At 42.6% G+C, this 18,007-nt stretch overlaps 1 protein-coding gene across 12 annotated transcripts in view; it reads left to right on the top strand.

The window, feature by feature from the left end:
- Window positions 1-207: 207 nt before the first annotated feature.
- Window positions 208-18,007, top strand: part of huwe1 (HECT, UBA and WWE domain containing E3 ubiquitin protein ligase 1) — a 58,551-nt gene continuing 40,751 nt past the window's right edge. For 6 of the 12 annotated variants that reach the window (XM_031844570.1, XM_031844569.1, XM_031844567.1 and 3 more), the window contains exons 1-32: window positions 208-302; window positions 2,816-2,885; window positions 7,974-8,024; window positions 8,207-8,276; window positions 9,221-9,319; window positions 10,520-10,726; window positions 10,838-10,990; window positions 11,075-11,137; window positions 11,299-11,379; window positions 11,500-11,547; window positions 11,642-11,810; window positions 11,896-11,996; window positions 12,238-12,388; window positions 12,501-12,628; window positions 12,731-12,871; window positions 12,999-13,104; window positions 13,241-13,348; window positions 13,435-13,536; window positions 13,702-13,782; window positions 13,990-14,096; window positions 14,621-14,798; window positions 14,886-14,977; window positions 15,064-15,284; window positions 15,412-15,469; window positions 15,783-15,959; window positions 16,116-16,361; window positions 16,456-16,589; window positions 16,675-16,787; window positions 16,879-17,058; window positions 17,180-17,396; window positions 17,484-17,606; window positions 17,728-17,965. In XM_031844570.1, coding sequence (XP_031700430.1) covers window positions 8,232-8,276; window positions 9,221-9,319; window positions 10,520-10,726; window positions 10,838-10,990; window positions 11,075-11,137; window positions 11,299-11,379; window positions 11,500-11,547; window positions 11,642-11,810; window positions 11,896-11,996; window positions 12,238-12,388; window positions 12,501-12,628; window positions 12,731-12,871; window positions 12,999-13,104; window positions 13,241-13,348; window positions 13,435-13,536; window positions 13,702-13,782; window positions 13,990-14,096; window positions 14,621-14,798; window positions 14,886-14,977; window positions 15,064-15,284; window positions 15,412-15,469; window positions 15,783-15,959; window positions 16,116-16,361; window positions 16,456-16,589; window positions 16,675-16,787; window positions 16,879-17,058; window positions 17,180-17,396; window positions 17,484-17,606; window positions 17,728-17,965 — 3,867 coding nt within the window. In that variant the 5' untranslated portion in view covers window positions 208-302; window positions 2,816-2,885; window positions 7,974-8,024; window positions 8,207-8,231. The other 6 variants (XM_031844572.1, XM_031844565.1, XM_031844568.1 and 3 more) reach the window with 6 other exon arrangements.

The raw sequence follows: 18,007 nt of genomic DNA, 5'->3' as shown, positions 1-18,007 counted from the left end.
GTCCAAGTAGGGGTTAAATGCATTTGTTATATTAAATGTCCAAATTGTCAGTGAGTTTGAATACACTTTAATATTAAATTGAATTAAAATATGTCATAAAACTCCGCTTTCGTGTGCACATCTAATCAGAAGGTTGAGGCTGTAAATACCAGTAATAAGGCCGTATGCCCGCTTTCAAACCCAGACCCACTGGGTTACAAGGGAGTGCCCTGGGTAAACGCAGCAGCAGGTATTCTCGCGAGATCCAAATTGCCCTACCACTCTAGTGCAAGATGGAGAAGCAAATGTAACACGCATTCGAGGTAAGCAGAAAGAATAATTCCATAGTATTGCCATTGGTTTTAGCTAACTGGTGGCATACATGTATCTTCCTTAATAACTGCAATCGATGTTTCACAACCGTCACTCCGATCCGAGACTACAAAACTAGTGTATTTTACGGCTAAACTACGGATCCTATGCTACGTAAACCGCCATTTTTAATTTAGCCATGATCCCACTGATAGAGCATTGTGCGGGGCTCACACTGCTAGCTAGCTAGTTAGCTCGCGCGAAACCCGCAAACATACACGCCACACGCAGACATACTCGTGTTTACTGTGTGTGGGTATGTGCCTCTCTGTTCAAGTTGAAGTCTAACTGGTACCCCTGTTTAATGGCTATCCCGTTTCATCGGGAATGATGATACAATTAACCGGTGAGAGTCAAAATGTGTGTTGGGTTATTTGACTTTTCGTAATCTGCTAGCGTAAACGTTAGCCGTTAGAGCCGAAGTAACTAACGTTAGCCTGAACACCTAGCTAACGTTACCTAACTAGCGTTAGCTGTTAACTTTGCTAACGTTTGCGCCACCATTGGCTTAAGCGTAACTGCGTAACGTTCGGTCGCTACTTCAACAATATTGGCAGACAATGTGAGTGGATTTTACATGGTTACAACTATCCTCACGTTTGCTTACTGGGGAGTGATAAACGAGTTCGTGTAGTTAGCTAATGGTACATAAACTAAGGCACTATCCACGGCCATTAATGTCACTGTATTGTATGATGCAGATGATCAAACCTGTTCACAACGCCAGTGTTAACGTTAATGCAGCGTTGTTTGTAGATGTAATGTTCAGGGAGATGTCGTAAATTAAGTGATAGTCAAATATACTTACAACCACGAACGCAGATCATATTTACATGTCTTTGAAAGCAAGTTGTGATGCCTTTCCGTTAACACAGCCAAAATGATTTTAATATAAACTTAACAAAGTGAACATGTCAGCATCCCGTTTGGTTCTTGGTGACAAGGTTTTTATTTGTCCTTGTACGACAGGGTTGCACAACGACATTTAGACAAACTATATTACATATGGAGGGTGGAGAATGAGTGTTAAGTAGTCTCGCAGCCAGAGAAAATAAGCTGTTTTGAAGTCTTGTGGTTCGGTAGCTGATACTTTTGCATCTCTTTCCAGCGAGGTGAACAGGTTGTGGCTGGGTTTTGTCTTTTAATATCCCCGTAGCTCTTTGCAGGCTCCTCTTCTCACCAATATCACTGATGCTCAGTAGATGTGTGCCAATGAAGTTCTGGGTGGTGTTGATCACGCGCTGTAGAGCCCTCCTGTGCTGTGCCGTACAAATCCAATGCCAGTTTGTAATGTTGGTAGTCATGATGCTTTCTATTGCTCCTCTGTAAAAGTTAACCAGAACTTGACGAAGGAATTTTGCCTTCTTAACTTTCCTTAAGAAATACAGCCGTTTATTAGATTTCTTCCCCGGGATGGAGGTGTGTGATGACCATGTCAGGTTGTTTGTGATGCTGATTCCCATCAAAAACGTAAAGCTGCTAACTTGCTCCATTGCTGTAGCAGGGGTGTGCAACTTCGCCTCCTTTTTTTTTCTCAAATCAACAATCGGCTCCTTGGTTTTACTGACATTGAGCAGTAGGTTTATCTCTGAGCACCACTGTGCAAGGATGTTGATTTCCTCTCTATAAGAAGTCTCATCGGTGTTTGTAATCCGGCCGATGGCGGTAGTGTCATCTGCAAACGTCACAACAGAGTTGTCTTCATGTTTGTGGTGACTTGACAACAAGAGTGAACTTGTGGCAGAGAGTGCTGCATTGATTTATTCTGTGAACAATGGCTGAGTTTATTAATTCATACCAGTCCTTGGTAGCTGGCACACTGAAGTTGATCTTCTGGTGACCAGAGGCTAACTTTAAAGCTCAGGCAGCTGATAAGTGGACCTGAAAATGTATGAGCATATACAACACGTTTGGGGCACCTTAGTTAACTTGCATAGAGTCATACTATATGTGTTGTGATTTTAATTCTAGGTTTGAAAGAAGATAGTCGCATGCTCGGAGCCAAGATGCAAAAAACGATTACAAAATGTACCAGCGTTTAGACATGTCAGCCTTCTTCAGGGTGTTGAGGTGATATTATGCAATCATTCATGTTCCAGACAATTTAGTGATGGTGTTGACCTACAATTCAGAATGCAGGTTGTATCAAATGAAGCAGTTGGTCATTTATAACGACACATGCAGACTATTGGAATTGTTTTTATTGTCCCAACTAAGGCATGTACATGCATAGCAAAAACAAGTCCGAGTTGGGATTTGAACTTGTCAATGGCAGGAAAAAGCCACAGTTAAAATAGTTTTAATATAAACATCAGGAAAAATGATTGTTAAACAGTATGTAACTGATGACAAGACAACATTTAGCAGTTTTAATAGAGCTCTGCTTCCCGCTGGCAGTAAAAGTGCCAATAATCAAGCTGCTTGATTTTTCTTTCATATCTGATTTGAGTGTTTGTGTTTCCAGATTGTTATAAGAAACTGAAAAGCAAGCCAAGGATGAGAATGGTGGAGTCATTGAACCGAAGCTGTTTCTGGTATGTACTGCTAGCTAATTTACTAGATTGACTAAAACTGTTCTGGTGAAATGCATGAATTTTTTCCACACAGGAAGTAGCAGTGAAATGAGGTATATCAATATTTTTGTTCAGTACACTGCCTTATGTTATTTTTATTCCTTAATAATAATAATAATAATGAAGGATTTTGTAGCTTCTCAGGGACATTTTATTTTCATTTTTGAATATTATACTATCTGATATCTGAGAGTAACAAAGAAACAATCTGTAAAAGATGTTTATTTTTTACAGAAACGCAACTATTATCCCTAAATATTCATAAATCTTTATTTCAAATAACCTAGAGTGCAGTTTAGTTTTGCACACCTACCAGTATACATGACAATGTCAATTTCTTTTGACAAGCCAATATCAGTTAATATTGCAGCATTGTCTCTTAAGAACAAGGCAATCATTCCTTGCGATAATCCATAGATGTTGTGAAGAGTATTGAGTGGGTTTACATCTTCTGTAATGTATCTAACGATAAAGCAAGGAATCTTTGTCTGTGTGTCCTTCGCATATCTTGAGAATCTGGTGCGATTTAGACACGTCGAGTATTAATAAAGTGTTCTGTGTAGCGTGGGGGCTTCGGAGTCCAGCTTGTCATCCTCACCGGGCAGACCGCAGCTCAATGGGTGCTTTTCAATATGATAACTTATGCTTCCTCACGTTCTTGTTCCGTCTGCAATCATGGAGGATCTTCCAATCCATTGAATGTCCCTTGAAGGGATGAGGGCAGAGGAGGCTTCTAGAAGAGAGAGCAAGGAAACACCGGTCTATCCTTTGTGGATGTCTTTTTGGCACATAAAAGAGGCGTGACACACAGCGGGAATAATTTCAACACAGGCAGGACTCTAAAAATGTAACTGTATTCATAGGTTGCAGTTATTTAAGATGATCAAATACACGATCAAACTTTCTGCCATTTGTGTAGTGCTGTTCTAACCGCATTCCTCAGTGACATTTCACCTTGAATGTATGCCACATCCAATTCAACTGCTATAATCATGACATGATTTTTACAAATATAAACAGCTGTTGTAGTCAGATTATTATATAAATAACAACATTCAAATTTGTATTTCATGTTGTCATATAGATAGACAGGAGTGTGTGTATATTATATATATTATATATATATGTGTGTCAATATTTCAGTTTTCATAACCACATTTATACTCAGACAGAAATCGTAAAGAGGTTATTAAATACAGCAGCAACACAACAATGGACAGATGATGCAGCTGTGTCACACATCCTATTTACTCGACGTCTTAAAATGGCGGCAGCGAGGCAACGATGTCTCATTTAGTTAAAGGATCAGGGCCTCAACTCCTCTCTCTTCCTCACCTTCTCCGCTCTATCTCTTGTTTGTGAATAAGACGCGAATCAAGGACACATGCTAGCATTTTGAAAAGAACCCATTGACTGCAGTTCACTTTACAGTCGAATTATTCGTCACTTCACTTTGGAGTCAACATGAGCAGATAGCCAACTGGAAGCACAATCGAACCAGAGTGTATTTCACTTGTGTGACTGCGAGTAAGTTGGGACTAGGGTGTGTATTTTCCTGGTGTATGACTTGATACTAGCTTATAACACTAATAATATTACTGCCAGCAAAATACCTCCGCTACTTAAATCATCTGCTCTACGTTATAACCTCGCCGGTTATGTCAAAACAAGTGACTAATATGCCTATTTGGAAATAACCTCCACTAAGTGTATATTTCAGACGTTCCTGACTTAACAGTGACTTTTGGTTGAGTAATAACTTAATAGAGGGAGGCATTATCGACACAATGTACTTGCATTCACTATACATCTGTTCAAGGTGGAGCTTTTAATTCTAATATGACACTAGATAGTTTAATGAATAATAATGCCTTATGTTTGAATTGTTACATTGTGTGAGTCAAATTTGTGTCTGCAAAGCCACCAGTAAAATCTTTCTGTGTGCTTAATGTAGTACTACAACGTTTTCCTCTGAAGCAGAAGTACACATTAGGTAGTAGAGGCCTTTTGTAAGTTATTTGGGTGTGCAATGAGTTGGAATGTAACATAATTCAATATTTGTCATATCTAAACATCATTATAAATCTACAGTGCTTTTAGTTGGGGGGGGCCCCCCCCAGATAGTTGCCTACCTTGTCCAGTGGTAATGTCTCGGCTGTGTGACAGAACTATTTCACGGCAGGTGTATTGCTCAGGACCTGAGGAAACACAGTGATGAGTCTGTAGTTGTTTGTTTGACGGTTTCTCGAGAAAGCTACAAGCAGCAACACAAAGTGAATGAAGGAATTATTAGGAACAAAATTAAATATTACCGAAAGCATCTGTTGTTTCAAAAGAAATTGGTGTCAAATTTGGTGTTTCATTTAAGAGACGGTCTGCTAAATAAAAATGCAGCTGAGTTCTGGATGTATTGTAGTTTGTTGGTGATTTTGGTGAGTGTGTGCCAAACAGGATGCTGTTGCAGTAGTCGAGAAGAGAGGAGATGAAGGTGTGGATGAGCGAGGGGGGTAGATGGGCGGTGTTTTTGAGATGAAAGAAGGCGTTTTTTGTGATGTCATTGACGTGGAGTTTCGAAGAGGGTTTGATCGAAAATTATACCAAGCTTACGGATATGTGTGGAAGAGGAACAGCGGTGCCATCGATGCAGAGGGAGAAGTTGTGGGATTTCGGGCCGACGATGAGGATTTCAGATTTGTCGCTGTTGAGTTTGAGAAAGTTTGCTTATATCCAGGTCTTTAATGTCTTTTAAGGCACTTGGGGGTGATGGATTTGGTGGAGATGTAGAGCTGTGTGTCGGCATAGCGGTGGGAATGGAGACAATGGTGGCTTATGAAGAGGATGGGACCAAGTACCGAACTTTAGGGGACACCTTGAGAGACAAGGGGCTGGGTCGGACTTGAATGTATTGATACTAATGAACTATAGAGGTAGAACTAGAGAGGTATAATTTGAACATGTTGTACTGCAGGGAAGGTAGTGTTCTGGAAATTGTGTCTTGAGATTTGATGGAATTTACAACGCTAATAATGCTAGTAGGTTAATATGAAAAAAAACATTTATCTACTGAACTAACTGAAGAATTATCAGCATTTAAGTTAATCAGTGGTGAGCTTTAATCGGCTGACGTTAAAAGAAACTAGGGTCCTGAATTCCTCTTTGTTTCATTGTTAGCTGGTTTAGTCATAACCAAATGTGCTCCTGATTTTATTAAAATATGGTCTCGAAATGTACTCTTTAGTATTGCTGCATGGATAATGCAGCTGTGGTGATACTTTGTTTTGATAAGTCAGTAATTTTGGTTCACTGTTCACAATCAAGAATGCAGGTGAGGTTGACAGTTCTGTACCCGATGGATTTAGATGAAAATCACTTTCACGATGATGTAGTCATATTCATCATTAATCTAGTGTTTTTGGTCGTTTGCTGTGGATGTTCTCATTTGGAGACCTCTGTTGAGCTTGAATGTTAAGGATCGCATACAATATGCAGGTAATGCGTTACACATAGGGTCGATGGACTTATATTAACATGCACCGCATCGATGAACAGTGGCCACACAGTCCGTGCCGGAACGTTACTCACTTTTTGCACACTACCCAGAGTCATGATGACTGTGCCAACGGCTAGTGCCTATGTGCTATGGAAACAAGCGCGGATACTCTGAAAAATAAAGCAACGGACGGATGAAGACATTTCTTTACAGAGTATGTAGCCGGTAGTCAATTTGCCAGAACGAAAACTGAAAGACAAACTCGCAGTGTCACGTTAGACCCTTCCGGCCATGATTCAGCGAGTTATTACGCGTTTCTGCTCGCTATTCAACTAATGGTAGCTAGCTTGCTAGCTAGCGCGTGCTACGACTATCTAGCCGAGGAAACCCGGATAAGAGCCGTAACTAAGTAGCGCTACCTGGTTACCCGTACTTGACTAACAACCATTTTAGTGTCGCTGATCACCGAGCGGTGTTTACAGTTTCGTTTTTACTTGGAGCGGCGATGTTGCGGGAGTGGGGTGTGCGGGCTTCCTTTGCGGCCTACGCAGCCCCGACCTAAATTAGTCAAGAGTCGGGTCAGGACAGCATGGTGGATTTGTTAGATCTGAATTGACAGCTCTGGCACAGATGGCTAACATTGCTTGGTTTTTGGCTATCTACATTTTACATGTTTGATGTTGATTACACGTATGACTTGTTTGTGACTTGGCTGACTCTTTTTTTTTGGTCGGGTGGTATTAAAATGCTTTAAAGTATTTCTAAAAAGGATCGTTTGCTAACGCCACCGGTAGCTCACAGCTAGCTGGTCACGGGCTAACATAAATTCCGTAGCAAACGTTTACCGACCAATTTCTTCAGTACGTTGATCTTCCCACTGTCTGGTTTTTCCAGACGTGTTGCCAACCTGTCACCAAGCAAACCAATGCCGTTTGCGACTAGTAACTACAGTCCAACGTGTGTGTAATGACTTGTTAACAATGGGTAAATAACGTTATGCTGTTAGCCAGGGTGACGTTAGCTAGTTGGCTGTAACTTAAAGCGTCAAGTCACTCGATTTGATACGTCTGTTTTATTGAGACATCACTTGAATAAGAGTGAAGTACAAGAAACGTTAGTCAAACGTTGTAGGATGTTAAGTAGGGCCCAGCCTGATTTAATTAACTTTGTGTGGAATGTTGCTAGTTAGCCACTAGCTATTGGTCTGCTTTGTGGTGTTCAGACCTTGCTAACTTAATAAAATGTTGTATCATTATCACATTTTAATTAATAATTATAATGTATTATTCTTATTAATATGATTATAGATAATAATCAGTCATTTGTGATCTGCAACATAAATTTAAAGGAAATACCCATATCCACTACCCTTGCTTATTAGTTGAGTGCTTTGAAAAAATGAATTAATTGGAATTAACTAACTTCTGTATATGTGTATACGTATGCTCAGGGAGAGAGAATCCTTTCTTGATATTGATGAATCTTTGAAGCTATTGTACATGATTTTATAATGTGGTATGTGGGACACTGTTTATAGTTTTATTTATATCATTTTACAGATAACTTGACTGGAACATGCTGTTAAGTGGGTACTGCCAAATTCATTCTCTGTAAGTACAATTCACATTGTTCACACATCTAGAGTTATCAACGCTAAATATGAATGTCTCATTGGTTTTACAATTTTTAGATGTTGAAATCAATATTTGGCTTGTTTACAAATTATGTAAATAACACATTGAAATTCAGCATCACATGGTGTTTTCTGATGTACATGGACATTTCTCAACAGGAGCATCAAATAGAGATTATCGACAATGAAGGTAGACAGAAGCAAGTTAAAGAAAACTCCTACGGAAGCTGTGAGTATGCTTAGAGCTTGCTGTGTGGCCATTCCAAGCCTCACCATCATTTCAATAGAGTTGGGGGATACCCAAGCCGAGCTTTACTATGATCAAATGTGATAGGAAACCATAATGGCAATCTGTGCATCTCTGCTGAAGGCAAGGATTATGCAGTCAGTTGTTAACCTTGGTGACAATAAGGTTGCACTTCCCATTTGTGCTTCACAATAAACGTCATAGCAGTGGTATGCATTTAAGCAGCAGCGGGACATTTTCGCTGTGGCTAGCAGTAACGCAGGTCTTACACGTCTGAGATTATGTTAAATGAGAACAAATCCCAAAACTGTAAACTCTCAGTTATACATTCGTCAAGGATAGTTGCAGGACATTAGCTGACGTGGAATAGTGATGAGGAAACCCGTGGATCTTATATACTCTGTGCAGGATTGTCCTAGCGCAAAGCCTCCGTTCTCAAAGTTCTCCATTTTTCTTCACACGTCCGCATAGTTAGAAAACGTTGGCTATGCAAGGATTGGCAAAAACCTGCCACCCAGAAACAAAGCATCGTGTCTGGTGTGGCATCACTTTGGCGACCCTCCCGAATGCTGCAAGCATAAATCAATCTTAAGGTTTCTCTCTGTTATGCTGCCAGTATGCTTAATCAGACCTGCTTGTTGGATGGTCGACCGTGTTGAGCCAACCATTATAGTGCAGTGACACAGTTTAGGGCAGAGATGGTCATAGTTTGGTCCTGCTCATAAGTGGTAGAAAAACAGCAGTATTACAGGTCAGCACCTTTCGCCCCTTCTTTAAGTACACAGAAGAAATGCAGATTTGTGTGTCTCGGCATGTCACAGCATCGCTAATGTGTGCTATACTGTGCTATGCTAGTAGAAAAGAGCCATTGGAGGTCCGTGCACTCACTTCTGACTAACCATTTTATGCCTCTTCTGAACCAACAGCCTGCCGACTGCAGGATACTTATAGAGAAGCTCAAGGCATGCAGTGATGAGCAACTGCTGGTTGAACTGCAGCACATCAAGACCTGGAATATTGGCAAGGTAAGCCCCAAAGAAAATGGGAAGAGGCACCATCCTGAGTCATTTCTTTTGGAACCCCGTCCATCCCACCAGTCAATGATTGTCACAGACATAAGATGCGTATTCCAGGAATTTGACAGGCATTGGGACACGTCTTAGACTGTGTCTGCACTAAACCAAAATTTCTTTAAAAATAGTGTCTTCATAAAAAAATTTAAGACGTTAGTTTTTCTAGATTGTTTTTGTAAAAAAAACTAAATAGAGAAATGGCCAAATCTCTATTACACTGTCAGTTGTTAAATAACAAAAAGGCTCATCCAGCCAGCATGCAGCACAGCTGAATAAATTATTGTTTATGGTCACAATGTTTTCTGCCCAAATTTGCATAACTACTGATTAATGTAATGAGTATGAAATAGTGATTTATTTGTGGCTCCTTGACACTACATATGAAGCACTAATCATTCTCATGCTGCTGTGCCGCACATCATTATTTTTAACCTTGTACATCCTCTTACAAAATTCATGAATAGATAGACATTTATATTAATGACAAGTCAGATTAATGACAACATCTTTGCTGTGTGATCGGCTGTATCGACATTTAAAATGAGAAGACCACAGGGTAAGCTAGATATGACTTAAAGTCCCCCCCCCCCCCAAAAAAAATGCTTTGGCGTGAATGGAGTGCTGAAAAATATATATTTTTAACTGGTTTAATGTGGATGTACTCTTGGACTGCTTGCTCACCAGGATGCCTTGGTTGTTCAAACGGTAATTACTATTCCCCTGTTGGTATGAGCATTTGCTCCACCAGAAAGCCTAAAAAGTAAAGAATAAGACGGGCAGATGGCAAGAGCAGGTATGCAGAGAGTAGGAAAGGAAATGTCAACACCATCCTGAATACAAACAGATTGTTTAACCATCTCTTGGAGGCTGGTTTTTAGCAGTTTTATTTGGACATTGTTTCCACATTTCCCACATGTAAAAACTTTTGACTATAACCACTTGAGCTAAAAATGAGCTAAAGAAAAACCCCAAATCCAAACAAGAAAACAAGCCCACTAAGGAATATAATGTTAAATGTCATTTCACATCAGGTTTACTTTGGGAAATCTGTCGTATGCTTGTATCAAGAGTTCAACCATTCCAAATACTTGTCTTCAGAAAGCAGTCCCCTGTGATATTTTACTGTTACTGAAGATGATTTGTCTTCAACAGTGTGAGCTGTACCACTGGGTGGATCTACTGGACCGCTTTGATGGCATACTGTGTGATGCAGGCCAGACAGTGGAGAACATGTCATGGCTGCTGGTGTGTGACCGTCCCGATAATGGACAGCTCAAAGCCCTGCTTTTGGCAGTTCTCAACTTCACGGCCCTGCTCATTGAGTATAGCTTCTCTAGGCACCTCTACAGCTCCATAGAGGTAGGCATGAACCTGGTACACTCTGGACCACTACTGTTTTTCCTGGAAAAAGTAATGCAGCTCACTAACTTTAACCCTCTTTCATCTACCACTCCCACCCCCTTTTTACAGCACTTAACCACCTTGTTAGCATCATGTGACATGCAGGTGGTCCTGTCTGTGCTGAACCTGCTGTATGTGTTCAGTAAGCGCTCCAACTACATCACAAGACTGGGATCTGACAAAAGGACGCCTCTGCTGGCCCGATTGCAACACCTGGCTGAGGTCTAGTGAACGCTATTGTTTTCCTATTACCATGATTCCAAGAGGAAGAGCTGTATTGTTTAGTCTCTTTGTTTCCTTCTGTAGAGCTGGGGAGGAAAGGAGAATGGCTTTGGTCTGGCTGAGTGCTGCAGGGATCTGCTTATGACGGTAAGAATTTTACAGTGTGCTGTTAAATAATCGTCTATCAACTACCTACAGCTATGGGACTATTTGTTTTATGTTGATGAATAAAGGCTGTCAAACGAGACTAATTAACGCTATATGTAAACTATCATCCCTGACTCTGCTGCCCCCTGATGGTACATAAGCAGAAGTACCCGCCCAGTGCCACCACCCTGCACTTTGAGTTTTACGCTGAACCGGGCCCCGAGGTAAAAGTAGAGAGGAAGGTAAAGACCAAGATATTTATTTATGCAGTCATTCTGTAATAAAAACAAAAGATATTTTTGGAATACTATGTTGATGACTTGCCTTCTTTCCTAACCCTTCTGAACTCCTTTCCCTTGCAGACAAGTAGTAACACACTACACTATATTCACATCGAGCAGCTCGACAAGGTACAGTCAAATTATCATATCAATATGATTGTCATTAACAGTTGAGCAACAGTACCGTGGGTTCTTCATCCTACACATGTTCTGCGTCTCTTAGATATCAGAGAGCCCATCTGAGATCATGGAGTCATTGACTGTGATGTACAACATCCCTAAAGACAAGCAGACCTTGCTGTTCACACACATTCGACTGGCCCATGGTTTCTCAAATCACAAGAAGAGGTTGCAGGCTGTGCAGGCCCGCCTGCATGCTATCTCTATACTGGGTGAGTAGAAGCCTTCTTCCCAAGATAAAGGGACAAAGGGTTTTGTTCCAAGTTTTAACTCCTGATGTTTTCTCTTTCTTTGCAGTGTATTCAAATGCACTCCAAGAGTCGGCCAACAGTATTCTGTATAACGGCTTGATAGAGGAGCTGGTGGATGTATTACAGATTACAGACAAACAGCTTGTGGTAAGAAAGACTTTTGCTTCTTCTGCTTAATCACCATGTCATGACACTAACTTCCTATGACACATTAGCAGTAGCACTTTATTTGTAAAATTACATTAGACATCTTTTGCTGCCTTGTCAGACCAAGATTACTTTTAGGTTATCCTAATTTGTGTACTGTACAGTGTCGAGGCAGAAGTCTCATAAAGTCCCTTTTTAGTGTTCAGTTTTCTGAAATGCTGAATTTGTTTTCGTCCTTCAGGATATCAAGGCAGCGTCTTTGCGCACTTTAACTTCGATTGTCCATCTGGAGAGGACGCCCAAGCTTTCCAACATCATCGACTGCACCGGCACTGCCTCCTACCATGGCTTCCTGCCTGTGTTGGTGCGCAACTGCATACAAGCAATGATCGGTGAGATTGCAGCCAAAACTTTTTGTGTCACAGTTTAGTGTGTGATGCACAAGATAGTGGGACATTTCAAGTTGAAGCTTGTTTGTTAACTTTACATTTTTCTTTTTCCTAGACCCTCTGATGGAACCCTACCCGCACCAGTTTGCCACTGCGCTCTTCTCATTCCTCTACCACTTGGCTAGCTATGATGCTGGAGGGGAAGCCCTTGTGTCCTGTGGCATGATGGAAGCCCTCCTGAAGGTATATTCTCATCCTACCAATACGTCATTACCAATTGCGTTTTTTCTTTCTTTTTTTTTCTTCTTTTTATTAAGTCTGCCGTTTTATTATCTAACTTTGTAGGTTATCAAGTTTCTGGGTGATGAGCAGGACCAGATCACCTTTGTGACGCGAGCAGTGCGGGTCGTGGACCTCATCACCAACCTTGATATGGCTGCCTTTCAGTCCCACAGCGGCCTTACCATTTTTATCTCCAGGCTAGAGGTTGGTTTATACACTTTGCGTTCTCATTCCTGACACAGCAGCCTTCCGCTATAGAGTCTCTGAAAGTTCTGCTAAACCTCTGGTCTCACTCGTTCTTCCCTTCATCACTCTCTCCATCTCTGTGTAGCATGAGGTGGACCTGTCAAGGAAAGAGTGCCCTTTTGTCATCAAGCCAAAGATCCAGAGGCCTAGCACAGCTAACGAGTCTGAAGACATGGACACAGACATGGAGAGTAAGTCACTCACCTTTATAAATTCATATCTATAAGTCAAGGCTGTAATTTACATTCTAGGCTATTAGTCAATATCACCAAATAAGAAAGAATCCCCTGGCTGTTGTGTTGATTTGCCATTATTATGTATTCTTAGTGTCAGAGGTTGCCATGGAAAGTAGCCCTGGACCGTCCACGTCTTCTGGTTCCAGACCAGAAGCGGACCTCCGAGCACAGACCAGTGCTTCTAACACGCCCCGTGCAGGTACACACAGCAAGCGCACACAAAAAAAGTCCCAAACACGTGCCACTATTGTCCTCTGTCGTCACTATGCCACTCTGTCTCTCTAGGTATGCAGTGTATACCCCAGAGGGCAGCGCTGTTAAAGTCGATGCTCAATTTTTTGAAGAAAGCAATCCAGGACCCTGCCTTTTCTGATGGTATCCGCCACGGTGAGTCACTGGCAATTCTCTTATTTGTTGGATACATTTGAGATTAAAGGTTTTGTATTAATCTTGTTTATACATGTTGAACAGGTTAATACATTGTTATCCCAAGATTTCACAATGGAAATGTTGGTTGTTTATGTGTATATGTACCCTCTTTTTCTCATAAAGTAATGGATGGTTCGTTGCCTACCTCACTCAAGCACATCATCAGTAATGCAGAGTATTACGGCCCTTCACTGTTCCTCTTGGGTGAGTTCACAGTAGCCTCTTCTGACTGAGCAAAGTGCTCTCACTTGACTACAGACATGTCATATTTAACTGGACAAATCAATTGAATGTAATGAAATGTCTCTGTTTGCTTATTAATGCTATGTGAAATGTGTTGTGATTGTTATGGATTATGATCTCCTTTTTTCTTTTTCCCCTCTTGCTGTTGTCTGTCTTTTGGGTTTGTAGCGACGGAGGTTGTGACAGTGTTTGTGTTCCAGGAGCCATCCCTGCTCTCCTCCCTGCAGGATAACGGTCTCACTGATGTCATGCTGCACGCCCTTCTCATCAAAGATGTGAGTGTCCAGCACTTCCCTTGTGTGCTGCCTGTTTTCCTCTCTCCTCCTTTTGTATCTGACCGTTAACACCAGTTCAATATTATCAGTTTCATTTTCTCTCATTGTCTCAGCACCTGTACTGAATTAGATAATCTGAAATTGTGACTAGTATTTCAGAGATGGCTAAGAGACTTTGCGCCCAGCTCTTCATTTGCTTTGGATAATGGTTGAATTTCAGTGTAAAGGGGTTGCCCTGTGTCAAAAGATCAGGTTTTAAACCTGTGGATGCATTCATTCAATTTACATCCCTATAAACATACCTGAATCCCTGTGTGTAATTTGTGTTGTCCATTGGCCGACCCAGGTCTGGTTATGGGATGTTAAAACAACTTGATGGCAAAAACGCAGGCCATAGAGTTTTCTGTAAAAGGGTCACAACGTGAGCCAGCACTGTTAAAAGGCGCAGGTTGATGTTGGGTCCTAGAAAACTGGAAAGTTTGTGTGTTAATTCTATATATTTTTTTCACTGTGTCTCTGCCCAGGTTCCTGCTACCCGTGAGGTGTTGGGTTCTCTCCCTAATGTGTTCAGCGCCCTCTGCCTGAACGCGAGAGGCCTGCACTCCTTCGTTCAGTGCCAGCCGTTTGAGCGCCTCTTCAAAGTGCTTTTGTCCCCTGACTACCTGCCTGCCATGCGACGGCGGCGCAGCTCAGACCCGTTGGGTAAGTTAAACTGTATGTGTTGTGTTATTGAGATCTTCATCTGTGGAATGTGCTTGAGTGGATGACATGTTCTTTCTTCGGCATCAGGTGACACTGCATCCAATTTGGGGAGTGCTGTGGATGAGCTCATGAGGCACCAGCCCACTTTGAAGACTGATGCTACTACTGCCATTATTAAGGTAGCGTATCTTCATTCACAAGCGATCTTTCTAGTCTTCTAGCCACATGGTTTTGCAGGATAATTAAAGGCACATTTGTGTTCCAGTTACTGGAGGAGATCTGCAACCTAGGTCGAGCCCCCGAGTACATCTGCCAGAAACCGTCTATCCAGAAAGCAGATGGCACTGTGGCGGTGCCACCAGCACGCTCCAGTCACGCTGCTGAAGAAGCTTCAAGTGAGGACGAAGAGGAAGAGGAGGCCCTCCACACATTCAGCCAGCAGCAGGGGGAAGCAGAGAGCACCAGACAGTCAGTGCCACTTGAACTGTATGACGCTGAGTTCATAACGCAATAGAATAGAACAACTCCTTACAGACTTTGATTTTCTTCAAGTCAGTCAACTAGATTTCAGATGTTTTAGTTTTCAATTCTGATGATGTTTGAATTCTTGCAGGGTCGTGGGCACTGAGGAGCGGATACCCATTCCTCTAATGGATTATATTCTGAATGTGGTGAGTGTGATTTCTTTGACAGTTTTAGTAAGGTTATGGGCATGTTGGGAAATATTCCAAGCTATAAAGCAGAGCTCAGTTTCACTTTCTGAGCCGAACTAAAGCCAGGCGCTGGGTAGCGCTGTGTTGTAAATGCGCCTGGAGGGCCAGACAGCTCTCCTATTGTGAAGCTAAAATTATTTTTGGTTCATTATGAAACCGTGGTGGGGCAAAATAGACTTTGGCGGGCCGCCACAGTCTTGGTTATTAATGGAAACACTGCTCAACTAATTTTACACTTCAGTCACTGATTTGCGATGCACATGTTTTCTAGATGAAGTTTGTGGAATCCATTCTAAGCAACAACACCACAGATGACCACTGTCAGGAGTTTGTCAGCCAGAAGGGTCTGCTACCTCTGGTTTCTATTCTGGGCCTGCCCAACTTGCCCATAGACTTCCCCACGTCTGCTGCCTGCCAGGCTGTAGCCGGTGTCTGCAAGTCCATATTGGTGAGCACAATCTTTGTTGTATTTATTTATCTAGCAGGAACGACGGACATTACCATCAATACCCTGTGCCAGATGTAGCCAACTGACTATTTTCATATATGACTATCGTTTGCTGAATTTAGACTGAATAGTTTTCCCCCAAATTCTCCCCGTTAGACTCTCTCTCATGAGCCTAAGGTACTCCAGGAGGGCCTGTGCCAACTGGACAGCATCCTGACGTCTCTGGAGCCACTTCATCGACCGATTGAGGTGCCTGGTGGATCCGTCCTTCTCAGAGAACTGGCCAACGCGGGCCATGTCACCGACCCGACGTTGTCGGCCCGTGCCACACCACTGCTACATGCTCTTACTGCAGCGCATGCCTACATCCTCATGTTTGTCCATACTTGCAGAGTAGGACAGGTAAATATGGATGTATTTTGTTAATGGGGGTGGCTTCATATTTCATCTCGGAACGGTTTAGCACCCTGAATGTTTCTGCTCCCTTTCTAAACAGAGTGAGATCAGAGCTATCTCAGTCAACCAGTGGGGCTCCCAGCTGGGCTTGAGTGTTCTCAACAAGCTGAGTCAGCTCTACTGCTCTCTGGTATGGGAGAGTACCGTGCTGCTGTCCCTGTGCACGCCTAACAGGTGAATTTCTGTTCCTTTACCCTACTTTTTTTTAACTGTTCAATCAGCTGTTATCCTGTAACACCTCTCGCCTGTGCCCCCACAGTCTGCCTCCAGGATGCGAGTTTGGCCAGGCCGACATGCAGAAGCTGGTGCCCAAAGAGGAGAAGCCATCTGGCAGCACTGCAGCAACCACATCATCTGGCTCAAGGAGAACTGGTAATTCAACCGTTTAACTTTGTTCACTGAAAACCACCATGTACCTGGACACCCACCAACCACTTTAATCTCCTCTACATTTATCGAACAGAGTCTGAGGCAGTGACTGTGGATTCAACTGCTGGTGGACTGTTGGAAGGCATGGGTCTAGATGGGGACACCTTGGCTCCCATGGAGACGGACGAACCCACCGCAACAGACCCGAAGGCCAAGTCCAAACTCACCCCAGCTATGGCCACCCGCATAAAACAGATAAAACCTCTACTGTCTGGTGAGCTCATTTCTATGTCCCAATCAAGTTTTTATATCTTCTAATATTTTAACATGTCTTAAATTACCTTACATCCTTGTGAGTTTTATGGTCTCGCACTAACCTTCATGCGTCTGTCCAGCTTCATCTCGGTTAGGGCGGGCTCTGGCTGAGCTGTTTGGCCTGCTGGTGAAGCTGTGTGTGGGCTCCCCAGTGCGCCAACGCCGCTCCCACCACGCCACAAGCACAGGCACTACCCCCACGCCTGCTGCCCGGGCCACTGCCTCTGCCCTGACAAAGCTCCTCACCAAGGGTCTGAGTTGGCAGCCCCCGCCCTACACACCCACGCCTCGTTTCAGGTAAGAGACCACTTCCATTGTTACATCTGCTTTGCACACACAGGTGATATGGAGTGTTGTTTTTATTCTTTACTTTTTGTCTGGCAGGCTGACTTTCTTCATCTGCTCAGTGGGCTTCACATCCCCCATGCTGTTTGATGAGAGGAAGTACCCCTACCACCTTATGTTGCAAAAGTTCTTTTGCTCTGGGGGTCATGATGCCTTATTTGAGTAAGTCTCCTGATGTGCAGTGACATATCAAGAACAGTATTTTTATCTTAACATTTTGCTTCTTAATATCCATAATATTTAAATTTCTATGTTAAACGGGAGTTTTATTGGTTGTGTGCAGGACATTTAACTGGGCCCTGTCGATGGGTGGGAAGGTACCTGTATCTGAGGGTCTGGAGCACACTGATCTACCAGATGGGACAGGGGAGTTCCTGGATGCTTGGTTAATGCTGGTGGAGAAGATGGTGAACCCAAGCACTGTGCTGGACTCACCCCATTCCCTGCCAGCTAAAATGCCTGGGGTCACACCCACCATGCCCCAGTTCAGTGCCCTTCGGTTCCTCATAGTCACCCAGAAGGTCAGTATCCCCTAGCTATAGAAATCAAATGACGCAATTGCT

Source organism: Anarrhichthys ocellatus, unplaced genomic scaffold (genome assembly GCF_004355925.1).
Source record: "Anarrhichthys ocellatus isolate YVR2014 unplaced genomic scaffold, GSC_Weel_1.0 scaffold5, whole genome shotgun sequence".
Lineage (NCBI taxonomy): Eukaryota > Metazoa > Chordata > Actinopteri > Perciformes > Anarhichadidae > Anarrhichthys > Anarrhichthys ocellatus.
The sequence above is the reverse complement of the archived record's forward strand: the minus strand, read 5'-3'. Positions and strand labels throughout refer to the sequence as shown.